Source organism: Botrytis sinoallii, assembly GCF_014898435.1.
Source record: "Botrytis sinoallii strain Bc 23 chromosome Unknown BSIN_001, whole genome shotgun sequence".
Lineage (NCBI taxonomy): Eukaryota > Fungi > Ascomycota > Leotiomycetes > Helotiales > Sclerotiniaceae > Botrytis > Botrytis sinoallii.
In genome coordinates this window covers 3,706,165-3,733,953 of record NW_024066028.1, presented here as the reverse complement: position 1 = coordinate 3,733,953, position 27,789 = coordinate 3,706,165, and the positions used below count along the sequence as shown (strand labels likewise).

At 42.1% G+C, this 27,789-nt stretch overlaps 11 protein-coding genes across 11 annotated transcripts; 6 read left to right on the top strand and 5 right to left on the bottom strand.

Annotated features, from left to right (window-relative positions):
• Positions 1 to 924: 924 nt before the first annotated feature.
• Positions 925 to 2,542, top strand: EAF02_000847 (uncharacterized protein; the record flags this gene model as incomplete). Its single annotated transcript, XM_038896895.1, has 3 exons — positions 925 to 1,088; positions 1,145 to 1,311; positions 1,920 to 2,542. 3 exons carry the CDS (start codon positions 925 to 927, stop codon positions 2,540 to 2,542), a joined length of 954 nt encoding a protein of 317 aa, XP_038763754.1.
• A 1,247-nt stretch (positions 2,543 to 3,789) lies between these two features.
• Positions 3,790 to 5,576, top strand: EAF02_000846 (uncharacterized protein; the record flags this gene model as incomplete). The annotated part of the gene is made up of 3 exons (XM_038896894.1): positions 3,790 to 3,889; positions 3,974 to 4,605; positions 4,656 to 5,576. 3 exons carry the CDS (start codon positions 3,790 to 3,792, stop codon positions 5,574 to 5,576), a joined length of 1,653 nt encoding a protein of 550 aa, XP_038763753.1.
• Positions 5,577 to 5,909: 333 nt separating this feature from the next.
• EAF02_000845 (uncharacterized protein) lies at positions 5,910 to 6,894 on the top strand (the record flags this gene model as incomplete). The annotated part of the gene is made up of 2 exons (XM_038896893.1): positions 5,910 to 6,082; positions 6,135 to 6,894. 2 exons carry the CDS (start codon positions 5,910 to 5,912, stop codon positions 6,892 to 6,894), a joined length of 933 nt encoding a protein of 310 aa, XP_038763752.1.
• A 566-nt stretch (positions 6,895 to 7,460) lies between these two features.
• EAF02_000844 (uncharacterized protein) lies at positions 7,461 to 9,020 on the bottom strand (the record flags this gene model as incomplete). The annotated part of the gene is made up of 1 exon (XM_038896892.1): positions 7,461 to 9,020. The coding sequence occupies one exon, from the start codon at positions 9,018 to 9,020 to the stop codon at positions 7,461 to 7,463; it is 1,560 nt and encodes a 519-aa protein (XP_038763751.1).
• A 1,602-nt stretch (positions 9,021 to 10,622) lies between these two features.
• EAF02_000843 (uncharacterized protein) lies at positions 10,623 to 12,092 on the bottom strand (the record flags this gene model as incomplete). The annotated part of the gene is made up of 5 exons (XM_038896891.1): positions 10,623 to 11,048; positions 11,105 to 11,212; positions 11,278 to 11,327; positions 11,384 to 11,813; positions 11,904 to 12,092. The coding sequence occupies 5 exons, from the start codon at positions 12,090 to 12,092 to the stop codon at positions 10,623 to 10,625; spliced, it is 1,203 nt and encodes a 400-aa protein (XP_038763750.1).
• A 2,030-nt stretch (positions 12,093 to 14,122) lies between these two features.
• EAF02_000842 (uncharacterized protein) lies at positions 14,123 to 15,156 on the bottom strand (the record flags this gene model as incomplete). Its single annotated transcript, XM_038896890.1, has 3 exons — positions 15,023 to 15,156; positions 14,910 to 14,970; positions 14,123 to 14,828 (listed from the first exon to the last, which is right to left on the bottom strand). The coding sequence occupies exons 2-3, from the start codon at positions 14,945 to 14,947 to the stop codon at positions 14,123 to 14,125; spliced, it is 744 nt and encodes a 247-aa protein (XP_038763749.1). The 5' UTR covers positions 14,948 to 14,970; positions 15,023 to 15,156.
• Positions 15,157 to 16,460: 1,304 nt separating this feature from the next.
• Positions 16,461 to 17,189, top strand: EAF02_000841 (uncharacterized protein; the record flags this gene model as incomplete). Its single annotated transcript, XM_038896889.1, has 1 exon — positions 16,461 to 17,189. The coding sequence occupies one exon, from the start codon at positions 16,461 to 16,463 to the stop codon at positions 17,187 to 17,189; it is 729 nt and encodes a 242-aa protein (XP_038763748.1).
• A 542-nt stretch (positions 17,190 to 17,731) lies between these two features.
• EAF02_000840 (uncharacterized protein) lies at positions 17,732 to 18,784 on the bottom strand (the record flags this gene model as incomplete). The annotated part of the gene is made up of 2 exons (XM_038896888.1): positions 17,732 to 18,551; positions 18,615 to 18,784. 2 exons carry the CDS (start codon positions 18,782 to 18,784, stop codon positions 17,732 to 17,734), a joined length of 990 nt encoding a protein of 329 aa, XP_038763747.1.
• A 603-nt stretch (positions 18,785 to 19,387) lies between these two features.
• On the top strand, positions 19,388 to 21,774 carry EAF02_000839 (uncharacterized protein; the record flags this gene model as incomplete). Its single annotated transcript, XM_038896887.1, has 6 exons — positions 19,388 to 19,410; positions 19,463 to 19,741; positions 19,824 to 20,150; positions 20,885 to 20,928; positions 21,488 to 21,554; positions 21,657 to 21,774. 6 exons carry the CDS (start codon positions 19,388 to 19,390, stop codon positions 21,772 to 21,774), a joined length of 858 nt encoding a protein of 285 aa, XP_038763746.1.
• Positions 21,775 to 21,930: 156 nt separating this feature from the next.
• On the top strand, positions 21,931 to 22,353 carry EAF02_000838 (uncharacterized protein; the record flags this gene model as incomplete). Its single annotated transcript, XM_038896886.1, has 1 exon — positions 21,931 to 22,353. One exon carries the CDS (start codon positions 21,931 to 21,933, stop codon positions 22,351 to 22,353), a length of 423 nt encoding a protein of 140 aa, XP_038763745.1.
• Positions 22,354 to 24,962: 2,609 nt separating this feature from the next.
• EAF02_000837 (uncharacterized protein) lies at positions 24,963 to 26,355 on the bottom strand (the record flags this gene model as incomplete). Its single annotated transcript, XM_038896885.1, has 2 exons — positions 26,182 to 26,355; positions 24,963 to 26,062 (listed from the first exon to the last, which is right to left on the bottom strand). The coding sequence occupies exons 1-2, from the start codon at positions 26,195 to 26,197 to the stop codon at positions 24,963 to 24,965; spliced, it is 1,116 nt and encodes a 371-aa protein (XP_038763744.1). The 5' UTR covers positions 26,198 to 26,355.
• Between the last annotated feature and the right edge of the window lie 1,434 nt (positions 26,356 to 27,789).

Here is a 27,789-nt window from a genome sequence, read left to right as displayed (position 1 = left end):
CATCTGAGTAGTTTGGGCAGTAATCAATTATTGCCATTGAGATGATATTGGCGAGTTTAGTCATGATGTTTGGATGGAGAGGAGAAGAAAATCCAGTGCTTATACTGACTCAAAAGTTTGAGAATGGTACACCAGTGGTACTTTAGGCGGAAAGTCAAGAGCGTATGCGTATATCTCTTTGAGGTGTTAGTTCACTCATTGTTGGATATGGTACAATCATATTGTAAACTGTATACGCTTAGACTTGAGTTGTCTCAAAAGTACGTGAAGTGTACTAAAGTTCTGGCTACATTGGGTGCTTCAAAAGTTCTATGCAGTTGCCTTTGGACGTATCAAGAATCTGGGACAGTTCGCTCTGCTGCTGTTAAGTTCTGTGAATTGATTAAAGCTCGAAAAATCTGGAAATCAAGAGCCTTCTAATGATCAATACTCAAACGATGATTGGTTGCACTGTTAGTGAATTCGAGATGTTTCTGCCGCACTTGTTTGGTCACCGAACTCTATGGAATTTTATCAAATTTGACAAAACCATTTGCAACGAATTTGCAATATCATTACACATTCCCAAAGATATCAAATGTCTGAAGCGGTTCTTACCAAGGTACGGAAAATATCACAACAAACTCCTTGATAGTGCTATCAACGGTTGTACCTCAGTACCGAAAGCTCCTCTTGGAAATCATATCTCGCGGCGATTCACTGCATGAACCAGTTACCATGGACATCTCGAATTTCTCAGACCATAACCAGACTGGACTTATAGTCGAAACGAACTCATCCCATCCAATAAAGCTTTCTCTCAAGATCTTCTTTTCCATATTTGTATTCCTTCTCGATATAAATTCTCCAGTGCTATATCCCGCTGTCAACGCTTGCTCTCTCTTTCTCTATGTATACATGGAGTTCACAAATCCAGCATACAGCATGACACATCCCACGGTTTCTGACAACGAGCAATCTTCGACCAAATTCCTCCGACACATCCTCTTTACGATCGACTCCTCATTGAAATTTATCGATTCGCAGACGCCGGAACAGAGAATACTTTCTGGTATGATGGTTCTATACAATGGTGTCAATGTATACTGGTATGGTTGGAGGAAGCACAATGTTGAGAATGAACCAGTGGAAGTGCGAGGGTTAGGGAAGACTCTGATAAATGTGGAGGATCAAGAGATGGAGATGAGGATGGAAGCTTTGGTGCCAGGGAGGTACAGCATGGGGATGAATACAAACTTGTAGGTCTGATGGATGATATAGGCGCGAGAAGGGAGAAACAAGGGTGGAATTACGAACGTTGGAAACTCGAAAGTATGACATTTTTGTTTATCTCTATCTTGCTACGACATCGACTGACAAGCCATCAGGATAGATTTGGGAGTTGGATATTTTTGAACTTGCGTAGGCTGCCATGCCAGTCCGTTATCATTTCATTCAAAATCGTTAGCTTTATCTACACTTGGTTTTGAGAATTGAAAAATATCATGCGGGACTCTTTCAATCAAGTTCTTTTTCCTTGATTTAGTGCTTGTGATCGTAGAATAGCCAGATTGAAGTACTTAGTGAGAGTATTCGCAATGAAATAGTAAGTGGTAGAATTTGAACTTAGTTTTCTTAGATGGTCATAGTGGTATCTTTGAAGGCCATGATAAGAATGTCTTTCAAGAATGTTCATGAAGCTGAGATTCAAGCATGCGTGTTCATAGAATTCGATCGAATAACCTAAATTCAACCAGTAAAGTGAATACTAATTCAATAGGTATTAATGAACCTTACACCATACAGCTAACTCAGCTAACGTGTTTCAAAATCTTCTTGTGCACTGTGGCCTCAAAGGCTTTACAAAAGGAAATCCACAACATCTGCAACATCTGCAACAAGAACAATCAAACTGCAGGAATTCTTAACACAATATCAAGAGCAACATGGACCAGAGAAACTTCATCAACGTCACGAGAATCAGCACATCGACTTTGACAACATCTTCACGAATTTGGCAACTCAACAAATGGCTCCGAATATCTCTTTCGAGGGCCAGCTCCCCAAGACTCTCAGTCGTAATACGCTGAATGATTCCGGAAGTAAGAACTTTGAGGACGGCAGCAACGACCGCTGTATGATTTACTACGTTACAATTTTCTTACTTGCACTGTTATGCGCGTCTTTGTACGGCATTTACCTGTGGATCAGAATTCTACACGTGGTGGTGTTAAGATCTCAGCGGAATCAGTTAAAGATCAAATTAGAGGAAATTGTTGAAGAAGTGGACAAAATTGATATGAAGATTCAGATGAAGGACATGAAGATCGAGATCAATAAAATGGAGATGAAAGTGGATGATCTTGAGGGAAAGGTGGATGAGAAGCTCACCCAAGAGCGACTTGATCATCAAAATAAGATGCTAGATCGGAAGACGCAGGCACAAAAGGAGAAAGATGACTTGCAGGTCGAAATTCTGAAGATCCAGGATCAGCTTGATCAACTTGAGCAATGGTTGAAAGAGGCCTTGGTGTACGTTCCTGGAAGGCAAGAGCAAAGATAATACAGAAGGTAGGATTACATCACCCATCCTTTCAATCTATAATACCGACTAATTAAAGTACTCCCAGGCAAACTCGAGGTGTCGACAAGAGATGTATTTCGACACTTTTTCCTCAGATGACCGACATTTGTTTTCTTCAACAATCTTACGGACGATGCATAAACGTTGGATATTCGTTTTGGCATATTTCTTTGGGCAGCCTGAGGACATACGCGGATGGGGTGGGTTTGTGATGATGTAGAGATCAAGAGATCACTGGCTTCAATGATGGATGATTTTTATGTAGACAAGACGTCTCCACTCGACTTCATTTGAGTAATTCAATCAAATACCCTTGCTTTTCAGAATGGATCTTGCTACATCTCAATATCTTCGTATGATGAAAAGGATGCTGTGCAGAAGCTCGACCAGCGCTTCCCCGTTTGTTGAGAAATATATGTATGAATAGTTTCAATTCGATAATTCGGCATCATCTTTCAGAGATTTTCTCCATTTGTCGGATCAAAAACCCATTTATAGGTAGGTACCTGCTGGTCATCTTCAAACTCGCCTAGCTTTCTGGAATGCTGAGCTACTCTACCGAGCCTAATACAAGCTTGTTAACATTGACCTCCCTGCTTTTTATGTACTGCTAGAACACTTCTAAAAGTGAAAACGCTGAGCACAAGAGTAGAATAAAATTTAATGTATAATAGCAGGCTCTCCGGATGCTCTCCAGAACAATCCGAATTTGCGGATGTATGGGGTGTTCTGTTGGGTTGTCTATATAAGGAAGTCTCAATTTGAACGGTTGATGTCCGATTGAAATAGGGGAAGCTTTTTTAGTCCCGAGGTCATGTTAAGTAATCAGATCAGGACAGCTGGTGAGCTACTTAAGCAGTAAGTCGATGATATCCGAAAACTCGTGACTTTAACCGAGCTTGAGACAAGCCAAGATCTGGGGTAAAGTGTCTGAGTGTCAATATTACCTCGGTGTTTCGGCTTTGCAGAAAGTTCTGTGGTCCCTAAGGTTCTCCACAAAGGCGTTGTGATGGATAAGGCAATCCTGACACCGCATATCTCCAGCCAACCAGATTGCTGATCAGTAACGTATTTAGGGAGATGAGTTTCCCTTACTTTCCTCCGCTGTGCTTTGATTTCTACATAGCCATTTTGTTCCATAGAGACCTCTATAATAGTTTATTACTTTCTTGTTTCTTACAATTGGTAACCTGCAGACAAACCGATAATATAAATACAAACAAAATATGCCTACTGCATCAACATATCCCCTATTAGATATCCCACAGGTGGATCTCTGGGAGTTTCTTTTCGAACGAAAAGATAGAGAATATTCAGATGATAAAGGTACCGATTACATTCTGCAGTGTTGATTATCATTTCTATGAAATGAGCCTTCATAGATCAATGACTGACTCTTTGCTTCTCCAGCAATTTACACGGATGCCGAGACGTCACGGTCATACAACTACAAGCAACTGCGAGATACTGCGATAGAGTTTGGAAAAGGTCTGAAAGCTGTTTGGGAATGGAAGAAGGGCGATGTACTTGCACTTTACACACCAAATTGTATCGACACTCCTGCTATCTTATGGGGAACCCATTGGGCCGGCGGAATAGTCTCTCCTGCGAATCCCGGATACACTGTCGAGGAGTTGACCTTTCAATTGAAGGATTCCGGGGCAAAAGGGATTGTTACACAGAAGCCTTTTCTGAAAGAAGCACAAGCAGCAGCTAAAAATTCCGGTATACCTGAAGATAGGATCATTTTGGTGGGTGATGGAAGGGATGAGACGCACCGCTTTAAGCACTTTACGAACGTGCGAAATTTGGCTGGCACATCAAGATATAGGAGGACAAAGAGTAAACCAGAGGATCTAGCATTTCTGGTTTACAGTAGTGGGACGACTGGTCACCCGAAAGGAGTTATGCTTACGCACGGAAACATTGTTGCGAATACCTCCATGGCAAACGCAGCTGAGAAGGGCAATCTAAGTTGGAAAGGCGGAAATGATGGCAAAGGCGACAAACTTCTGGCCGTTCTCCCCTTTTTCCACATCTATGTAAGTCACTTCGCTACTGCAAGGTTGCCGGTTTTGCTAACTACTTTCAGGGCTTGACATGCATTATTCACTTCTCTCTCTATATGGGTTTGGAATGCATTGTGATGGAGAAGTTCGAGTTGGATAAATTTTGTCAAACGATACAGAACTTTGGAGTTACATTTGCTTACGTGGTTCCCCCTATTGTTCTCATGCTTGGAAAGAGCCCAGTAGTTTCTAAATATGATCTATCATCTGTTAGGATGATGAGCTCAGGTGCGGCGCCATTGACACGAGAACTTGTTGATGCTGTATATGCCCGTCTCAAGATACCAATCAAGCAAGGTTATGGTCTTAGCGAAACAAGTCCTACCACTCATCTTCAGCCTTGGGAAGATTGGAACAAATATCCAGGTTCTGTCGGACGTTTACTATCAAATCAAGTAGCAAAGTATATGAATGCCGAAGAAAAAGAGGTTCCGGCAGGACAGACTGGTGAGCTTTGGATTAAGGGGCCCAATGTTTTCAAAGGTTATTTGAAGAATCCCGAGGGTACTAAGAACGCGTTAACAGAGGATGGATATTTCAAAACTGGAGATGTAGGACATCAGGATAAAGATGGCAATTTTTACATCACTGATCGAGTCAAGGAATTGATCAAGTACAAAGGTTTCCAAGTACCACCGGCAGAGTTAGAAGGACTCCTCATCTCTCACGAAGATATAGACGATGTTGCAGTGATCGGTATCTACAACGAAGAACAAGCAACAGAAGTACCAAGAGCTTATGTTGTCCCAAAGAAAGGAATTGCGGGCGATAAAGAAGAGGAAAAGAAGATCATGGCATGGTTGCAAGCGAAGGTCGCAAGTCATAAGAGGTTAAGGGGCGGAGTTAAATTCGTGGACGTGATTCCCAAGAGTCCCAGTGGAAAGATTTTGAGGAGACTCTTGAAGGATCAGGCATTGAAGGAAGGGGAAAAGGCGAAGTTGTAGAGTGGGACTAGATGCATATAAATATTGAAAGTTGTAGACTTTTCCTCTATCGGAAATATTGGATGATTCCAAATATCTCGAGATGATTCAAATGTCTTTCTCGAGATAATTGATTTGTTTTTTATCATTTTCATTTCTTTTTGTGTTCACATCGGGATTGGATAGTATGAGACATCCCGAAATCCGGGGTCGGCTAGAGGTCGGGCAGTAAATCGGAATCTCGGTGGTGCGGCCGCGTCATAATTTATCTTTACAAACCCAACCACAATTGATATTTTGTGAGGCTTCTGATTTGTGAAATTGATCAATATATTGATTGTTACTCGACAAAACATGGCAATCATTCGTTCTCCGGCAATCCGTCGCATCATCTCAGGTGCGCCCCCTTATCTGCGAGCTTCGCAAAAAAGATGGGCACAAGTTCATGATGTCCGGTTCTTGGCCACTCAGCAATCAGACAGAGTGTTGGAAAAGTACAAGGAGAAGCTTGAACAGAAAGCAAAAGAGTAAGAAGTGAAAATCAGTAGATGCTATGCCTGTAGCTTATGAGATTCATAGGGAAGGTCTGCGAGACGCCAATGAACTGAAAGAAGTCTACAAATCCAAAATCGAAGAGCTGAAAAAGAAAGCCACTGTTGCTATTCCTACTCCTACGAATGCCCCTCCCACCCCACCACCATCCCCGACCACTTCGTCACCTTTTCCTGCACCTCCACCACCGCCTCAAACTCCGCCCGAGAATGCGCCCTCTTCAACTCCTGGGCTGAAGACTTTGTCCTCATACCTTGATCTCGAGAAGGTCCGCGATTTATCACAAGAGAAGATTGAGGCACTCTGGCGATACCGACATGCCAGCGATCCCAGGTCATTGTGCGCAGTTATACCCCTAGATACATATAAAACGATTGAGAAGACCGCCAAGAAATTCCCTCACTTCATTCTCCCACTTCCAAAGGAGGGACAAGGTGCTGAAATTCATTTCTTACAATGGACTTTCCCAGCTGAGAATACCGTCACTGTCCTATTCACACATCTTGCGGAATACAAATTGAGAGGAGAATACAGTCAAGCGCATACTACAATCACACATCATTTAGAGCTAGAGAAAGAGAAAGGCTTGGTGTTGTTACAGGGTCAGGTTGTTGAAGGAAGAGGTGTGAGCGTGGATGAAGCGAAATGGTTGATTATGTGTTTGCAGAAGTTTTATGGTCCGGTTGGGGAAAAGAGTGATAGACGTCGACTATTAGAGATGTTTGGAAGAGGTGATCCGGCTTTCAAGGTCGAGGATTTGGTCGAGGAGGCCGAGAAGATTATATAGAGGGGGCCTAGGCATTAACGAATTGTACGATACGACCAGACGACTTGAGACATGATCTGGGGTTGGAGTTTGGCTCAGTCTTGTAAGCATGTGATGACTCTTCTCTCCCATAACAAGTATGTGTCATAGTGTATGGAATAAAATGTACTGAGTTTGCAAGCTCCAAAGGAAGAATATCATCATGCGGAAGCTTAAAAGTTGTTTCTCACACTTGCTCGAATGGATAATACGACATTTCGCATTCATTCTTCACCAAATCAGCACTGCAAGATACATTGGTACTTCAGTAGTATCGCAAAATGAAGCGGTTTTCGAAGTCCTCGATTGATGATGCGGCATTTTCGATGTTTCGCCAGCTATATTATACAACATCAAGAATCACGGCGGATTCAAATATAGTTCACATAAATCGCAAATCATGTATTGGTAGGAAATTATTATTTTAAATTGGAATTAGTCTATACAATTGTCCCATATCTCTCACAATTATATCAACTTCCGCAAAACGAATGCCAAAACAATTTGGAAAGTCCTTCCTCATCCACATTTCTTGAGCCTCCACCATTTTATTTCCAATCCGCCATTCCGTAAGGGTTAGAATCACACTCTGGGACTATTTTGACTTTACTAGTGTTAGTAGTGGTGATATTGGCAACGACTTCATCAGGATCCACCACATAAAGAATCTCCGCCTCCTCTTCGAATGGCTCGTCGACTGGTAGCTCTGCCGCAATAACTTTGTCTCTATTCTCTTTATTAAGAGCAGGTGAGTATTTCTCAAGATAGTTGTCAGTATAGTATACTCTCGTATCAACAGCCCCATCCCAATCCTCTTCTAACCAAACGACTGTCCAATCTGCAAAAACCGGTTCCATTTCCAGCTTATCATCTTCCAGAAACAAAACAGCACCGCATTCCTTCAATGCTTTCTTGATTCTCATAATGTATCGCTCTGTTCGCTGGTGAAAATTCGCCAAGATCTCTTTGTCGAAACTTGGGTCCAGACAGCCTAGAGTGTACAAGAGCTCTTGGAAAGCGACAAGATTGCCTCGTGTTCCAGCTGCATTGTTGACTCGCATCCAAATGGTAATAGTCTTCTTCTCTTTGGGACCAAATGGCTTGACAGGATCTCGAGGCGGTAATTTTGGTAGCAACGTATTTGTGGGATCGAATTCCTGGGTAATAGCTTCTGATTCAAGCTGAGCGTCTGGATTTTGAGGTTGTATTTGACCATCAACGGCGTTGTTTCCTGCATCTTCGAGCTCTCTGAGAGGCTTTCGGGCTCTCGACTTCGGCTGCGGAGTGTTGATGGACAGAAATTGGTTTGTGCGAGGTGTTGTATTTGCGGTAGCGCTTGCGGTTGCGTTGGCCTTGGTCTTGGTCTTGATCATTGCCTCATCTATATCGTTTGATCGTTTCCGGATTGCAGCGACTTCTTTTTCTGCGAACCTAGATTTACTGGGCGCATCTTGTGCTGATGGTACCGGTTCCAATTGTGCTGGTTGTGCTGCCAATTTAGACACTTTAGACTTTAGAGTGATGCTTTTTCTCACGGTAGGTATTGCATTTGTCTTGCTCTTAGTCTCTAGCTTAGTCTTGCTCGGTGTATCGTCCACGTAGACAGAGGTTGTGGACTTGTCAGACTCAACACTAACAGGCGAACGTTTGTTCTTTGCCTCTTTAGAAGGACTGACTGATTGTTTTCCGGGCGCTTTGAGAAGCTTTTTCGATACTACTAGAGTCTCCTTGGTCTCTGCTTTCTTCTTCTTCTTGATTGGCTCATCATCTACAGAGCCAGCTGTGGTAGATTTTGGAGATGGAACGCTGATTCGCGAACTTTTCTTCTTACTTTCTTTCTCTGAAGGATCGATTGGTTGTTTCTGGGTCGCTTTTAAAGGTGCCTTAGCTGCTTCTGCATCTTGCTTGAGTGTGAGGATGATCTTCAACTTCGGTTTTGGTTTGGTAGTTTCCGTGTTGGTGTTATTAGTTCCAGTCTTGCTCGACGCGTTATCTGCAGGAATCGAGGTGGTGGACGTAGGAGACGCGCCATTGACACGAGCGCGTTTAGGTTGACGTAACTCTGCGGAAGAACTGACGGATCGCTTCTTTGAGATCTTTGGAGGCATCTTGTTTGTATAATAAAGTTGAATAATTTGATGAATTTTATTCAAATACTTTATTATTTTGAGTTAATGATGAAAGAGATCAAATTTGGGTTGAAGGGAAGAATCGTGTTGAAATATAGAAGTAGTTGTTGTAATTGAAGTTTCCTGTATTATTCACAGGGAGCGCTACAAGGAGCTCTTGTTAAGAGCCTTTTGAAGATGGACGTAGCAAACTTGAGGGTTTACGGTATGGTAGATACAGCGGCTTGTGACGACGCTAGCGTGCGTTTTCTTGTACTAAGAAATTTAATTTTTATTCCAGTTGATCACATGCGGAACTGAAAAGGGTGGAAAGCGGAATGGGATGGGATTTAGAAGTGAAGAGAAGAAAAGTTGAAGTGAATCTTCGAGATGAAACAAGGTTACCTAGGTATGTTGGCTAAATACACAAGTAAGATGAATGTAGGCGAAGGTGATAGTATGATAATGTTTCAGTCAAGCTTTTCCGATGAAGACTGACATCTCCATGTTTCCATTTAAGTACCGTGGATCTTGGGGTTTGGGAGGTATTCGAAGTGATGGAAGCGTTTTGCTCAGTTTTGCAGAATTAGGTTGGCTGATTAGGTATTTATCGTGAGTCTGTAGTATCGATGTGTTTCGTTTCATACTTGGACTGTCTCATCTAATCTGCCGTCATGTTTTCGAAGTACGTCAACAGCTTGTATTCTATTGCTATCATCTAATCAGCTATCTTGTGAAGAAACGCTTCATATTTCATCTTCAACTTTGTCTTCGTCTCCTCATGCAGAATTTACGCCTTTTCGTCAGGTCAATCTCTCCAAATAAATCTCATCTCGTCAGTTATATATGTTCGTACAGCTACTCGGTAATGCATGACGGAACGTCAAAGTAAGGATAGGATGTAAGCGAGAATGAAGTCACTACATCAGGCAGCTAAGACCAATAGTTATGTATTTTCTATCTATTAGCATTTTTACCAATAAGCTAAATTTTTGTGATTGGAAACCTCGCTGCTCTCTACAGTCACATTTCTCATTGCGACATCTCTTCGCTATAATTCACAGACTGTACTTGGCCATCGAAATTTAGTCTTGCAAATCGCTACACACCCTTGAACACAACACGTGCATCCTTCTGATGAATTCTACAATAAGTTGTGACTTATTGTCTTTGATTTTATCGGCGTCCAGTTGAAGTAAGCTATCAGAGAAGATGATCGAGTGGTTAGTTGGTCAAATTTTGTCGAATTGTGTACTATATGGTGCATGTATCAGTCGTGTCAGGGTCGCATGCATCAAATAGTCCGCAGGCTTCGGTGCTGATGTTTATCGATTTCCAGCCGACCACAAGACTGCAAGATCCGGATGAACGATCTTGCCTGGTTAGTTGCGTATCTTAACCAGCATAAGAATCATAGTAATCAAAGAGGTATATAACTAGTAGGATGACAGAGGATTTTATTGCAATTCTGCTGAGTAGGTAGTCATAGCTAGGGTTTTAAGCTATCAAAGAACATGAGGAACTTATCATTAACTATTAGTAGGTCAATTAGCAACAGAAAACAAGCAGGACAACGTCTAAAGTCTCAGTTGCAAGTGATCCTCATATCAGCCATTCTTTAGGTGGTTCCAAGTCCTCCAGTAAAACATTTTCGGTTCCCAAACCAGAACAAATATGATTTCCAAGAGTATCCGCTATCAACTCATCTTGAACCAGTCGAAACATCATTCCGGTTCTTTCCTGCAGCTCAGCTGCTTTAGGTCGTAGTAGCGGCTCTTTCATACAACATTCCATAATCAGTGCTCTGAGCATCTGCGAATACGCATTTTTTATATCCTTTTCATCTTCAAGATAATATGCCATATTTACACCGCTTCTAAGCCTCTCATTATAATTCACCGCATAACCTTGGGGGGGCATAAAAACAGATACTTGGCTGTCTAGTAGACCTAGCATGATGAGTCCAACCATGTAAACGTTAGAGCAAGTTCCGTGGCGGGGATGATCAACATCAACTTTTCTTTGTTCCTATTTGAAGTGTTAGTTCATTTTGCTTTCGAGGATTTGATGTTAAAAATTCTCACAGGAGGTCGACATGCTATGGCACCCCTCTCTTGTCTATCTATCTTGGCAGTGTCATCGGTCTGAAGATCTAATCTTCTGACTTCCATTGCATCTCCGAAATCCCCAATCTGTCATCAACCACCTTGGTTAGTGCATCTAGCTTTATTTGATTACACAATATACTTGTACATACCTTTATAACAGGGCAGCGCTTATGTACTTTATCGCAATACCCAATAAGTACTTGAAGAAAATTTGTTATTAGCGCTCAACATCTCTAAGACGAATTGAGTATTTACCATTGCTTGTGATCATATCATAATGACCAATCTCGTCTCTATCCCACCCGTTCTCGCTGAGATCTTCTGTTCCACGATCCAAAACTGTTACAGCTTGAGCCAAACAATAAAAAATCGACCACATATCAGTTTCCGAGACAGGAAACCTCATCTCCTTATCGATGTGTATGTCCAGTAAGGATGATAAAGCGCCGCCGGGGCACATTTCGAGGAAATACATTACATGTCCTCTGTCATCCATTTTGGGGGGACCGTACATATGAACAATGTGCTTCGTTGGAATCTTTCTCAACAAGTCTAAGAAAGCCGCTTCCCCTCGCAGACCAGTATAGGAGTCTGGATATACCTCATAGCCATCGTAAACAAGTTTGACAACCACTTGCTTCAATTTCGGCGCATTCTTTGCCTTTGGATCACCACGCCACTCCCACTATCAGAGAGAATTATCAGCCAAATTCTTTGGTATGGAATTCATTCTCTAGTTCTAGGAATTGATTCTGCCTGCAAAGATTCTACTCACAAGTGAAGCCCCACCCCCTGCGCCCGCACCCAAAGTTTTTGATATCACCCAACCATCCCCAAGACGATTTTTCCATAGCGGCTCTCTCGTCTGCCATTCTTTGAAGTATTCATTGAACTGACTCTCTTTACGTGTCAAAGCGTAACGAAAGTGCTTTTCGATGCTTAGAATGGGAGCTGGGTTGGACATTGCGTTACTAGTATATTCGATGAACTACCAAAGCTCTTGAGATGTATTTGATTGTCAACAATTTGATGGTGATGATTTTGAAAAGGAATTAGGTTCTTTGTAAATATTTTCTTGTTGGGTTAGTTCGTCAGGAATCAAAGGCCATCGAGTGTGGAACAAAGGGAAGATAATCTTCCTCTCCTTTGACAACATTAACATATCCGAGTTCGAGAACATTCAATTCGTACTTGAAAGATGTGAAAATACGATGTTAATTTGATTTTTATAGCCATGATAATCAAAACTTCTACCTAATCGCAATCATAGTTTCAGATTCTGTGAGACCATTTTCGTGTCGGAGCTTTTGCAAAAGATTCTTTTGTACACTGTGAGATGTCTACGGGTTATAATAGGTCATATTATATAGTTATTCATTTATATGGTCTCTATATCGTGTTGATGTCAGATCATAGCTCCTTTAATACTAAGAGACATGTTGAGAGCCCCGCTCCCTTCTTTATGTGACGAGGACAACGAAAAAGAGACAGAACGGGGGTTGAAAAAAAAACGGTATTCAGCCAGGATTCAGAGCAATAGATGCGATATACCCCCATAACTAATAATTGTACTTGATATCTCCTTCCAGACAGAAAGAACACATCAGCATTTAAAGGTGAGGGGTTAGTTGGCTATGTCATAACTGCTTTGTAGTACTATTTGTAGTACTACAGTAGAGAGTAATTTCCAGGAACAATAGCGAAGATAATAGATATCCACCAAATCTATGATAATTAATACTAAATCAATAAATTCATATGTTATCCAATCTATTCATTGCCAAAGGGGTTTAACGGGAGAGAGATCCGTCTACGCCCTCTATCTGGTCCAATCATGTGAATATCACTCTCACTATTGCCTTTTAGACATTCAGAGCCTCTCGGATCACTCCAGATCCTATCATATAGAATGTAATTTACTGTAACAGACAAGAAACCAACGATCATGTAAAACCAACCAATCCTATGGGCACCCATATCCTCATTTGTCAGAAGTCCTCTAGCGAGCCTCATTTCAACACACGAACTACACGTCCTAACACTCAAGCATTTGAAATTCCATTCATTCTCTCTACACATCTTGATCTCTTAACCATCACTCAACGAAATAGCTATTCCAATATTATCCGACAAATCAGAAAAAAGCTTTCATTTTGAAGTGAAGTTGGGATTTTGGAGAATAAAGAGCTGTAACTGATGGAACGGATAGTTACGTCATTGCATCGACTTTGTAGGGAGTAAGTCAAACCATTCCCCTTCAAATAAATCAGGGCTATATCTCTTACTAGGTGTGTGAAAGTTCGGGGCTTTGATAGCTCTGATTCAGAGCGGACCTATTAATGATTGTGTAAGCAGACTTGAGGACTGCTGAAGGACTATCACCACTGCGAGCGATAGTTCAATGTATTTAGGGTAACAAAATAGAAGAGATCTGGTATTTTTCTATAAATTTGAAGGACCATTGGATACTACTGACTCATCATTTCGAATGTTAGAAGGTGAAGGCAATATAAGCGTCACATGCTTCAGAGCCGAGACAGCTAGCCGTGGGACATACAATTCGTGCAGATGAAAATGAAACAGATCAAACACATAATATTGTGTGATAAGACAGAACACAAAACAAGGACAAGGTGGAGATGTATGAGGTGTATGCATAAAATGTGACTGATGTGGCAAAATTGTTCATACATGAGTGTTGTTCCAATTTCTATATGTTTTCATTTTTAGTTTTTTAGTTGCATGTCTTGGATGGGAATTGGCAAGATGGGACAGCGTATCTATTCACAGGATGGAAGAAGAGTTTTACGCTAGACGAAATAATGTATTGTCTAGATATTGTAGCCCTAAAGAGCAATTGACGACCAAGACGCCCTATCATCTGAATAGCGTTAATCATTAACACACGAATTTGAATCGAGGTTAATTCTTTTTTCGGATAGTGCGGGGAAAAGTATAGAAGCTAAGAACAGCTATCACACGTGCTGACCCTTTTTATGTAGATGGCCTGCTTAAGTCATTCTTCTCGTTCCCCATTGTCTTGGACCCCTTAGCTTTCCTGTAGCAGATACCATCGGGACTATGAACATGGAAACCGCATGGTCCAAAAGCATCCTTAACACCTTTTGGTGCACTACCTAAATTGACGAAAAATGCTCTATGTGTAGAAATAATCTGGAAAATCTCTACGAAGAGCTCTGGGCAAGATTTGTTGAGCGGGAGGTAATTTTCTATAGCCCCTTCTGGGTCCTTAGTTGCAACGTGTATCGCGAAAGCCAACATAGCCGAAGCGTATAGTCGAAGCTTACTTGTGCTATGAGTATGATTGTGAATAGATTGAACCGGCCCTGCAGCAAAACCTCCTGGGTACTTCATCATGTGGACTTCCATAATCTTATCCATAAGTTCATCCATCAATAATGGCATGCAGATCTTTTCTGCTAGACAGTAAAGTTCTAGCATGGGACGAGTGGTGGTTTCGTCGGCATATGGAAGGGTACCGCGATAGAAATATTCGATAAGATCAGCACAGGTAGCAGGATCATCTTCAGGAAGATACATTTCACCGTTGGATCCCTCCTGAAACCCTTTGTTGAACCCGGCATTGAAGAACTCTGACTGGTCGCACAACACCTTTTTATGAACAATGTACTTCTCTCTCTTGGGTCCAACATATAAAATGACGGTTTCGTTGAGTACCCTGATATTTCAAGATTAGTTACAGGTCATATGAAAATCATGCTTTCATCATAGCAAGCGGAAAGCAATAGAAAAGACTTACTCGGGCGTCATGAGAGGTGATCTAGAGGTGGAACTCATCGTGGCAGTTGAGGATGGATGTCCTGAGCTTTATTAGAAATAAGTAGAGGTTTGATATAATTTGATGTTGCATACCTTTGAGAATTACTAAATCTTTTCGAAGCAAAAAAACTCTACCGTACTTTCTACTTCAAGACCTTCGAGATGGCGGATAACGTCTTGGTTGTAAAAAGGTTGCAGTGTTTCAGTTGATAGATCCAGCCTTTAGCTGTGAGCGATGGCAACCCTTGGAAATTCATTTTCTTTTTGAGAAAGTGGGGACTTTTGATACTATTCACCTACATAGGCAGGTAGCTGCAGCCTCGTATTAAAATGATATTCATCGCCGCCACAGTGAATATATCCAGGATTTTCGTCTGGTGAATTGCGTTTGCTTTTCCCAGGACTTCCAGAATCCTGCAAGTTGTCCTAACCGCCTTGGCAAAATGATGAACCTTTGATCTGCAGCCCTAAAAAGGTTCGGTTGGCGCTAGGCGTTACAACTACCTAGATCTAACGACATGATGACGAGTTAAAAGATCGCGTTGATCAAAAATGCAGTAATACAGATCTTCAATTATGAGCTACAAGAAACAGTGAAAAGTCTGGTGAGATTTTTGGGATCCAGAGAACATATGCTAAGTAGATAACGTTGTAGTTGCGGCGTTATTCGACAGCAACAGGTTATGTTAGGGCACCATCTTCATGTTAGTGGTAGTCTTTCAATGTTAACATGACTATATTAAGATCCATAAAAAATCAGCATTCTCCCCACTCTTTCTATCAAGATTTCGTTAGTTACTTGTCAAACTCGTCATTAGCTCAACCTTAATTGCTTAGTGATTGATCGAAATGGCGGGGTTTTTATGGGTTTCTTTCTCAATTCCATCATGTGGAGATACTTTGGGTAAAGCATATAACTTAATTCCAAAACCTTGTTAGTAGTACCAGTGGAGATTGCTTTTTTTGGCATTGGGATGACAAAATTGAAAGTTAGAAGTCCATGGAGATCTAAATCCGACGACAAGCTTTCATTTGGCTTGGATCTAGCATTTGAGTTCAAGGACTTCATATTTTAGGACACTATAGACTCGAACTAACGCTCATAGTCTCATGATTAGGCTCTGAGTAATTTTCATCATTATACGCTAAACATTTTCTTATATATACCTCAAACATCCCCTGTACTTGAATTTCACTACAATTTTTCAAATTTCAATACTATTTTTGACATTTAGATATACCTTAGACACCATCACTTTTGAACACCGTTACAAGCTTTCAAGCTCCGACACAAGTCTAGTCTCCATTTCTACAGAGATCTCGAGACCCCTAGCAAAGACAGAAGCAACATCAAGAACGATTTCTCACTTCATCAATACCCACAGTCGACTAGGCCGAATACCACAACACCTACCGCACAAAGGCACTTCAGACTTGGCCATCGAGTGAGCACCTTCCGAGAACCAACGTAGCCAAATATAAAACACTAAGACTAGATTTCAGTACCATGAACGATAACTTGTTCACAGCAATGTACCAGTTTGTCGTAATCGGCAAAGGTGGCATAAGGCTCGATTCCCACAGAGGCCTTCTCTGTGATCACTTCAAGTTCTTCAGAGCACATCGACTAAGACGTGATCCTCTAGAAGTCCCAGCAATGACCCAAAAAATGTTTGATTCTCTATGTTCATACGCACACAGTAGATGCCTAGATCGCTTTACTGTCACACCCCTCATTAGCAATGCCACTCATACATTCCGAAGCCATGCAGGCCGAAAACTTTTCGAAGAACATACTCAATATCTGCGCGACCTCTACTACGCCGTCGAGCTAGTCGATGAAAAGCCACTTATGAACGAAATCATGGACGAGATTCAAGACCTTCAAGCTGCTGCATATTCTGTTATCTCCCCCGAAACGATCCAGGAAATCTGCATGAATACGAAAAGATTCAGCCCCCTACGTCTGTATGCTCTCTTCACCATGAAAAACGAATCAGAGAAAGGTACCGAGGAGGGTGTAATTCCTGGAATCGATGTAATATCGCGAACCTATGCATCCGAGGCAGCTACTGATGATGAAGAAATAAATTTAGATGAATTCTGCCCAGACTATCAGTTTGTTTGTATGAAATGGAAAGCAGAGGGAGAGTTCGATCCCACTGTCATAGGTAGCAGATTTGGAGATCATGGTTGCGAATTTCATGAACATGATGACCCTGAAGAAGTTGGAAAGTGCGGCCCACTGTTCAATTACTAGCAGATCAGCTGGCAATATTTATGTGGATTAGCCTGTGGAGAATACGGTTTTTGCGTATCATGCATTGGGAAAAGGACAGGCATATGGAGCGATATAAAGGAGTATTTGCACAAATTTATAGACTAAATTAAGGGACTGGGTGGTTTTAGTATTCTTCATTTCATCTGTTAAAAATCTTGTATTTCTAAGAATAATAACATCAAATTGGAATTCACTAACATGCCATGGAAAATAATTCGCCTCTACATCCACTTTTGCCTTCAAATTTCACGTTATGAAAGCAAGAATATGATCAAGGGAATCATACATTCATAGTTTTGTATGCATCGTATGGTATGATATGTAAGAAGGAAGCAGATATGTTCCCGATAACTCACTGCTACCTTTGATTTTTGAAATATTAAAGATCCACTTGCGCCGCTTTACTTTTTGCACGTCGTCGTTTGCTCCTTCCCAACCGCTTTCGACTCCAGAAACGCCGTGTATTAACATGAGAACCCTCAATGCGTGCTCATGACAATATCCAGTCGTCTTTGCTTTGTCTAAACTTCTAGATCAGCCAATAAGTAGCAGATCTCGTCATCCTCAGTACCATTAGCGGCTCCTGAACCAGATCCTGATCGACCATGAATATGGAATTGGCATGGATGAACACCTGGACCAACAACAGGAACAGCAACAGGAATACCATCAACAGCAACTCCTCCGTTCTCCAATTCCTCTTCCTTTATCTTGGTTTCCTTCGCATATTCTTGCTTGGCATCGCGAATACGAGGATCGGTGCCCTTGGTGAGCTTAATGAGCATCTTCATGAATTCGGCAAAGAACTCATCACTGTTCTTTATCAACCACTGAAATCCAGTTGTGTCGAGACCTGGTACCATGGCAGAATAAAGAGCATTTGCGGCGCAGAACTTGCGAAGTGGAGACTCTGGCTGAGAGTGTTCAAGAATGTTTCTCACCAAACTAAATGTCAAAAGGGTAGAACCAACAGCAAGACCATCTTGAATTGTATCAATGATCTTGTTGAGAAAAGTGTTGTCCATCTCAAACATTTCCGCGAAAACATAGAGTTGACAAAGCTCCAAGATTCGAGTTCCTTGCTCAGCTTTAGACATGCGGTGACTGACGACGGGAATGCGACGAGTGTAGAGATACTCATTAAAGTATTTGAAGATAGCAGGACTTGTATCGTGGATGGAATACATTTGATTACGATCCAAAGTACCACCTGTTCTCAACATCTTTGCGAATCGACGAGAAGAAGCGATTAACAAGTTGTTGTGGATGGAAAAAACCATATTGCCGTGTATATCATCAGACGGTCCAACCTTTAACATTATTGTTTCCATTCCCATTGTGCTGCACACAAAAAATTAGATCGAAGGCAAAGACGGGGCAAGAATCGAAATGGTTTATACTGACTCTGTGAATAAGACGTCTGGTTCAAGCTTCATCAATGCTGTTGACTTCGATTGCACGGCAGATTGATTGCTTTGACTGGCGCTTTGGGGTTTCTTGGGTGAAACATTTCCTGCAGATGCATTCCACTGCTTGGTAGCTTCTTTCGCGTATTCATTAAGCTGATCGGCCATGTTAGAGCTGATCAATGGATTGCTCAAGGTGGATGGAATACTTGCATTACCCATCGTGGCGGCAGATTGCAGTAGATACAATTGGATTTGAAAACGAATCTTTGTAGGATTTATCTGTTTATACGGCTCAATCGTCTGTCCGAGAATAAACAGTTGCTTTGATGAAATATTTGGGTATTGCTAGGTGAACAACCACAAGTAAAGGTGGATGCGGAAGAGGAAGAGAGAAGGAACAGGATGAACGGAAAGAAAGAATTGAAGTGACTTCGAAACTCTAAGCGGAAATTCGATGTCCTAAGTCTTTCGTAGGTTGGAAAAAGAAATATCATTTCGAAAGTGAATCGACTGTCAATTTATTTGGAGGACGAGGCTGAACTTCGCGACTTTCATTTTCAGAAGAAAGTCGTTCGCCTCGAAGCTCTTCTCTCACCACAATTTATCCAGCTCTCAAGCCGCAGTCGTAGACTCTGGTGGTTCAAGAACCTCAATTACGTTGAGATAGGTAATCTTGTTTCCTTCTGAAATTCAAGTGTCAACATTAATTATTATTCAAGCTTCTTATATTTGAACTCTGGCGCATGGTCTTTGATTGATATGTCATCCATGGCAGGGCTCAACCTCGGAAAGTAAGATCAACACCAGTTACTTCCATGAGCTCTCCTCACTAACACACTTCAGAGTTCTGGGCAATGAGCTAGTTACAATAACTATAGGCAAGGAGAAGCAAAAGTTCACTCTGCACAAGCAGCTGCTATGCGAGTCTGTGGAATATTTTCGCGCGGCCTTCTCAGCAGGTGGATTTCAAGAGAGCCATAGTTCCTGTATGGACATGCCAGAGGATGATCCTGAAGCTTTCGAGCTGTTTGTTCATTGGTTGTATCGCGGAGAAGTAAGGAGGGCAACGAAGCTTACGGATATCGACCAATTTCTCAAACTTTACGTCTTTTCTGAGAAGTTGTGCCTAAACGAATTAGCAAATAAGACTATGGACGCGATACAGGAGATAGTTTATGACCTTTATGAATACCCCCAAATGTAGTCAAGAGCAACTGGACGGCGTCTGGAGAAACACGTCTTCTACATCGCCCTTACGCAAATGGCTCATTCGTCTACTTGTCTACAATGTTTGGGACGATGAAAGATCCGGTACACCCGAGAAAAAGACATTTCCGCTGAATACTGAAGAGCTCATCTCTTTGTGGCAGCTCTTTAAAGACCACGAAGATCTTTATGCGAGTTTCTTTACTCAATTACATAAACACCCAGCAGACAATCCACCACCATGCCCATTTGAATCAACAATTCAAGGCCTTGTACCTATCATCGACATTCGGAAGGAGAAGTCTGCCATCTTGATAGATCATAGGTTTAGCTTATTGAGGAGACTGGGAACAGGGGCGAACACTAGAGTTGTTTCGAGGACCAGGTGTCTTTGAAAGTGCATCTGTATGGCTTCATTAAGCACAGCATTTGGAGCGAATGTTCCCAGAGCATTTTTACTGGCTAGAAGCAAGAAACACATACTCAAAGATGGAAATATTATAGCAGCTGCTAGATAAAATACGTTGATCGCAACTAACAGACGACGATAGTTTTAGAGACATATGAAGATTCGCCTTCCATCATCCATAGTCAGTTACGTGAGCTTTCTAATACTATGCTCCGAGGGTTGAAGATAATATTAAAAGTGATTGTGATCTCAAATTGACATGATAGTTTTGTTTGGCTGCTTAGATAGTCAAGCAGCAAACATAAGACAGCACTTTTGATGGGCTGCATGGATCCCAAAGCTTTAATTTTCCCAGCTATAGCTTCTGATTATGGAAGCTGTACCAGAGTCACATCTATATTTTACATATCGAGGGGTTTCTCCTATGTTTTGAATCTATAGATATGGTAGATTATGAGTTAAGAGGATTTGCTGATGCCAGAGCCTTCGTATATCTGACTAACGGGGCTCCCGACTTGTTACCAACAGTATGAAGAGAATTCTTGCGTATCAGTTCTCAATACCCAATACTTTCATGGGCCATTCTAAAAGCGTAATGTTTCGAATAGTCTTCATCATATTTCACGCCAAGCCAACTTATACTCGCTTAGTTCACCAACTCCACCATTGCCACCCGAATATTGTGCTTCAACCAGTCAGAATTGAACAAGCATTTTGACCACTGAAATTTTCTAAATCGCAAATGAACAGAGATTCTCACACTATCAATATTCATATTCACGTGATAAGGTTATCAGATTCAAGCACCGGAGCTAGATACAAATTAGTGATGTCGTTCTTCTCAATGGCCAAGCTAGGTCTTGACTACTCCATACTAAAAACACTAGCGTCAAAAACTCAACTTCATCGGCTGTTACAAGCCTCAAAGTCTTTGTAAATGTTCTTTTCAGAACGTTTTTCTGTCACGAATGTCATTTCCTCGTGATATCTAACCATCTGATAGTCAAATCCAAGGCCCTAGGCTTATTAGTTTGAAAACTTCACACGAATACTTGGCCTTATTGCTGGAGTATATATTCATTCATCGCCCCCCTGACCAAAGTTCTCTTTTACATTACAGGACTGTTAGACACATACACACAAAGATATTCTGTACATACCTTCACTCAGCTTGGATATATTTAGATCTTTATCAACATATATACCATTATAAGATATAATTCTATCTCGTCATTCTAAACAACATAAATCAGACTTAAATATTTTAAGCGAATCAATAATGTCTCCGCAAGAAGTCTTTAAGATTGTGACTTCGAGAAAGTAAGCTTGATTCTTCCCTATCATCGACCTATAGAATATCTTTCATACCCGGTCTATAATCAAAGTTTATACTCCCTTGAATATGCTAATGAAACCAATTAGGAAAAATCCTGACCCAGTAGTATTAGTCGTCGGCCCAGAGAAAGAAGTATTCGCAATCTCCCAAGCCCTTCTCGTCGACTCTATTGAATACTTCAGGACAGCCTTTCTCCGGTGGTAGTTTCAGAGAGGGTATAGAAAAGGAAATATATTTGGAAGAAGAGAAACCCGAAGCCATTAGATTATTGGTTGGATGGCTTCAAAAGTCCAAAGTAAACCTCGACTTCACCAGCCAGATATTTAGAAATTTCTGGGAGCTCCGTATCAGCGCAGACAAATGGTGTTCGGAAAAGCTTGCAACGATGTTTCCGACATCATCTTAGCTCTCAGAGGATCGAACATTTCCTTCGAACACCGAGATGCATGGAAACTTTCCGATGAAGATATTTCTGCCATTTGGCAACTCTCACTACCAAACTCGTCTATGAGAAAACTCTGCATCCAATGCTTAGCCTGGGAATTTCGCGAAGATCTGGATGACCCAAGGGACGGAAGCGTAATTGGACTCCTGATTATCAACAGACTGCATTCTATTGTCGACATGCCTGATTACATCGTCGAGGATATCCAAGCCGATTTTGACCCCAGCACGCCTTGCGATTTCCAACATAAATACAATATCTCTTGGCACGAGAAAAGAGACCGGACCGTTGTGACTTTCACGACCATCGTGAAGGTCAAAGGAAATGTGAAGAGGTGAAATATAGCGTTGACACCGCTGATGTATTGGATATGGCTGGGTTTCTCATCAGAAAGCCCAAAGTTAATCAGCATTGGAACGATGGAGGAAAGAAGGCATTAATGGCGTTTTCTACTATGGAATTTTACGACCGTTTCTTATCACAATAAATCCAAGTATTATGAGAGAATGAAGGTCGAGGTGATTTGTATCCCGATTGTAAATTGGAGGGGAATTGCAGGAAGGATGAGCATAGAGGCCTGGCCAAATGTACTTATAATATGTTAGATTATAGACAAGTATACAAATATTTTCTCACCCCCGAAAGAAAGAAGTATCTGTATCTGGTTTATTCTGGTGATATGATTGAACAAATACTAGGTAACTCTTAGAGAAAGTCCTTCCAAGCTCCAGCTTTCACAGTATTGAGGCAAGAAAATTGAAGCATTGCGTTCAAACCTAAGCGAGGATGAGTGAACTTCCAAATTCACTCCGTTTTAATTTCACTTCACTTTTCTTTCCCAATTACCCAACAAACATGAATTGAATAATCAACTCGTCAATCATCCACTACAGAATCTCTTCTGATAAGATTGTCGGCGCACAAAATTTTATACACTCTGAAATTTCTTCGATTCTCATCGCATCAGTTTGAAAGAGAGTAAGGAACCTCTTCCGATCTACCATATTGTAAGCATGAATACAGCATTATTCTTCTATAACTGATGCGATAACTAACAGCTGGCTGCAGACTTGGGACAATATTACATGCAAAGCGCAACAATTGACCTCTACGACTTTGGCAGGTACTCCAGTACCCGTTGAAATTCCTGCTTCGAAGAGTGAGCCGTTTTTTCCAGAATGATAGGAACTTAGAGTTACTGACAGTATCATCCTAGTACTCTCGGCACTGAAGTTGTCAACTCATGGTCGGACCCAAAAGAAAAGAATTTACCGTACACAGAAGCTCGTATGCGACTCATGTGATTACTTCCGAAAAGCTTTCTGTGAGCCGTTTAAAGAAGCCGGGGAGGGGATCATTTGCTTGACAGAGGACAGCGCAGATGCCGTGGGATTGTTCGTTGAATGGTTATATCGAGGCAAAATCGAGTTCAGTAGAACCTACGCACATTTCAACACTTTAATCAAGCTTTATTTGTTGACGGAGAAATGGTGCTTTTACGATTTGGGAAATAATGTCACGGATGATATAATAAAATTCTTTTGGAAAGATACCCTAGATAGATCCTGCTATCTATACCCAGATGTGGTCAACCATATTTGGAATGAGACTGAAGAGAAATCGCCACTTCGAAGACTCTGCATTGAGCGGTTAGCCTGGGTTTATTGGGACGCTAGTAAAACCAACATCACTCCTGGCGAAGATAGACTATCATAGATTTGGAACGTTTGCAAAATCATCGCAGTTTCTTCTGTGAATTTTTTGCATACTACCAGGATTTCGATCGGTACGCGACACCCCCGAACCCTGGTCAGCCATCAGTTTCAGCGAGCTGTGGTGATCTTAAATGGGCACGCGGCAATTGCGCATTTCATCGTCATAATGAAGGAGAAACACGTAAGAAGCTTACAAAGGCAGCCGGGGATTAGACGTACAACAGCGAAGCGCAGAGCAGCAAAGAGCAGAGCCATGACTTTTTTGCTGAATTGACTTCAATATAAAATATGAAAGATGATGCTTGAGCATCATATGGAGAATTTGAGAGCAGGAATTCATCTTTTGACGTCCAGATTCAATCACTTTTTCGAAGGTAAAAAAAAGATCATCACTACAATAGTCCAGGTTCATGGCAGCCATGCCCTTGCTATCACCATCACAATTCAGCGCCACTTTCCTGCACTTTTAAGTAGGTTCATTCAGTCAAATATGTTGCATTACTCGATCACTTGAAGATTGGGTGTTTAAACGTTAATTTCAGTTGGGAGGAAAAAACAAATGATTTTTGAACGATGACTAGTATGGGGCCGAGGTGCGGATAGCGAAGCACATCAAAATCAAAAGTTTAAAATTTCAATGGTCAAATCCACTGCAATCAGGTTGAGGCTTTCAATCTTCACAGATATCAGGTGAATGCGGAAAACAATCACCTATCGTCTGCGAAAGGGATTCAGATACCACTTTACCTGTCAAAAGAGGCGAGCACTTGAGAGAAGGGGTCGGGAATTGACAAAGCGGGATATGCATACTATCATACCTTTCCGCAACATCTCAGAAAATCCGAGCTCCTCGTATCTTATACTTACAAGTGCTTGTGCTGCCACGCTCAATATTTACTCATGAATAGCACTAGCGTATGGAAATGAGTATGATACATATGAACTCCCAACAGTAGTGATTCGATATGGAAATAAATTGAATATCGAATGCTATGGTATCGAGCATTTTAAAACACACATATAAAAGAGAAATAAAAAAGTTGGTAAATATTTAATAGAATTTCACTTGCTCGCTCGCGCAGTATATGCGTACAATCTAAAAGGTATAAAAAAGCATTGAAGAATATTCCAACCTTCTTCATCCCATCGCCGCGCCATTAAGAATCCGAGAAGGCGATCACACACAAGATAATCACTCATTATGCCTCACCACAAAATTACATCCCAACCCCTCAAGCTCTTCTATACATCTCCCTTCTTCTCCCTCCCTCATCCATAACCACCCTCTCCCTCTCCGCAAATCTTCCCGCCGAACTTCGCGGTCTCCCAATCGATCCATTATCATAGGGAATACTACCCCTCCTTCCACCAAATTCCGAAGGTGATACCTTTTCTCTCTCCCATTCTCTCTCTCGATGAATATTCACTATTCCAACTCCGCTTCCTCTCCTCGCTCCCGCACCGTCCACAACTCTATATCCACTCGGCGTAATAGGTCTTCTATCATCCCATCCCGTTCCCTCTACCGTCCGGTAACCACTTTGCACCGGTTCGGGGGTACCACTTCCTCTACTCCCTCTCCTTGCAAATGAGCTCGGACTCGAAGACGCATGCCGAGATGGAGTACCACGCTCAATAATACGATCTCTTTGGATATAGATTTCCTCTCTCTCACTCCTATCTCTATCTCTTCCGCTCGAAACACTCCCCTTCCTACTTTTCCTCCTTGAAACATGGATTGCGCTTGGACTAGATCGTCCATGGGAATGCGGCGGCCAGTGTTCTTCTTCCACTTTTATCAACTCGACTCTGCTTTCTTCTGGTGGAGTAGGCACGCGAGGAGGTGAGAGATCGCGGTATGAAGGCGCTGGGCTTTGGGGCATGATAGATGGTGAGGGCGGGGGTATATGATGATGATGTGATGGGGGCGGCGCAACCGACATGGGAGGCGGAGGATATCCGGGGGCATATCCTGGAGGAAATCCTACCGAAGCTGGCGGGGGTGGTGGAGGTGGTGGTGGAGGGGCAACGGACGCCGGAGGAGGAACGGGAGTAGCTGGCTTTGGGGTCGGCGGAACAGGAGTGTGTGAACGGTGGATTTCCGTCATGGAGCTAGAATGCCGATGGCTGGGTGGCCCGCGGTGAATCTCGGTCATGGAGGTGGAATGCCGGTGAACTTCGGACATGGGTGTAGAAGGTCGGCGGCTGTGTTGTCTGATGACCGTTTCTGAGACGCGGGATACGGGGCGAGATGAGTGGGAACGTCTTTCGCGGACTATTTGGGTGGATTTACGGCGGGGAGCCCGGCGATCGACAAAGACTATATCTTCGTCTTTAGGACTGTGAAGGGGAGGTATGTTAGCACGGAGGTTTTTGGAGAAAATGGAGTAAGAATTTTGGTTAGGAACGAAATGCATCAACTTAGGATTGAATAGAAAGAGAAAATCTTACTGCCGAATAAACACATTTTATCTGCTTATTTTATCTTCTTTCTATGTCTATTTGTTTGCGTGTTTGAAGATATATTTCTGTAGATAAATAGAATATTAAACACAATCGTAAATAAATATTCCTTTGAAGGATATAGCAATATTAATCAATTAAATAATAAAGTCAATCGTTTTCATATATTCTAAAAAAAAACTTCTTCTTCACCGACCGAGTACCTACCCTCTATATATATATCTTCATCTCCACCCAGCTGCCATTGACTCCAGTCTCCACACCACCTACCCTTCACCATAAACAACTTCAATTACCATCAAATATCAAGGCGTGGACCCATCATGACGATGTGCACCTATAGCAATCAAACCCAATCATAATAAACGCATCATTTATTGGAATCCAGGGTCTGAATACCACCAATCCGAACATTGGACGCAGGCTGGATACGAAAATAGAAGGTCCCCAAGGAAAAGAAAATCCCAACCCAGCCACGGTCACATGTGCACACGATAATCCCTACTCGACCTGACGAATCCCCGCCGTCGCCCTACCCAAAGAATGATTCGCAGAGACGACTTCTCTCGCGAATGATTCTCCCTCCGCCGAACAATCTAGGTATATTCCAAGGAAGTTGATCCCAAAATCTAGATCCCGGATTCCATCACCTATCCCGACCATCCAGAGACCCAAACCATTCTCTCTTTATTATCGTGCATGATCTCTCCTCTGCTCTTCTGATTCGTCGCTTCCCGCTTCGCACAAAATATCCGAGTGGCGTTAGGCTGGTCCGGGCTAGGGATTCCCTGCCCATCAAGGCCTCGTTGGCAGTTTTGGTGTTCGCCTTGCGCGCAAGGCCTGCGAGAACTAAGCTGTTATCGTACAGTCATGTGATGCGTTTGGCTGGAATCGGATTCCTTGTGCCGATCGCGTATCCACGTCGGCAATCTCGGTACTCGCCGCTGCGTGGGAGAAGGCTCCGTTGGGCGTGGAGGCAGTGAAGATCGAGTGTCCGGTCGATCGCTAATGCGTCGCGTTGCATAGAATGTGTCTGGAAAGTAAGGCTGGTCTAGATGGGAACGAAACATGTCAAGTCGATGAGTGGAGTGAACGGTGGTCCGGAGGAGTTGGATCTGAGAATACATATTTTCATTTTCATTCTAGATTCATGAAGAACCGTGATTGCTGTCATTTAACGTTCTAGGGGTGTGAGATCAGATCAGAGATGAGATTGCATTTCGTGTGAAAAATGTGTCTACAGTCAAAATCCAGACAAGGTCATCACCCTACTGCAACAAAATGAACGTCGATCAAAATCGGAGTATGCACTCTGTACTTCCTAGCGATAACTCTTCATCCCAAGATGCTGTAGGTTAGTACTTCATCGACAATTACCGACAATCACCCGGATCTACTTCAGCTGAACCCATCCATCCGATAAGCTGTCCTTTTATTGAAAGGTAGGCAACATTTTCCCTCCACAATTCCTACCTTGCATGCTCGATTAGCATTTGACATTTTCCACCTACGTAATATTACCTTTGATTCGGATAAACCCCTTTTCATATCATTTTTCGATACAGTCGACTGTGGAAAGAGATGTTTCTCCGAGGT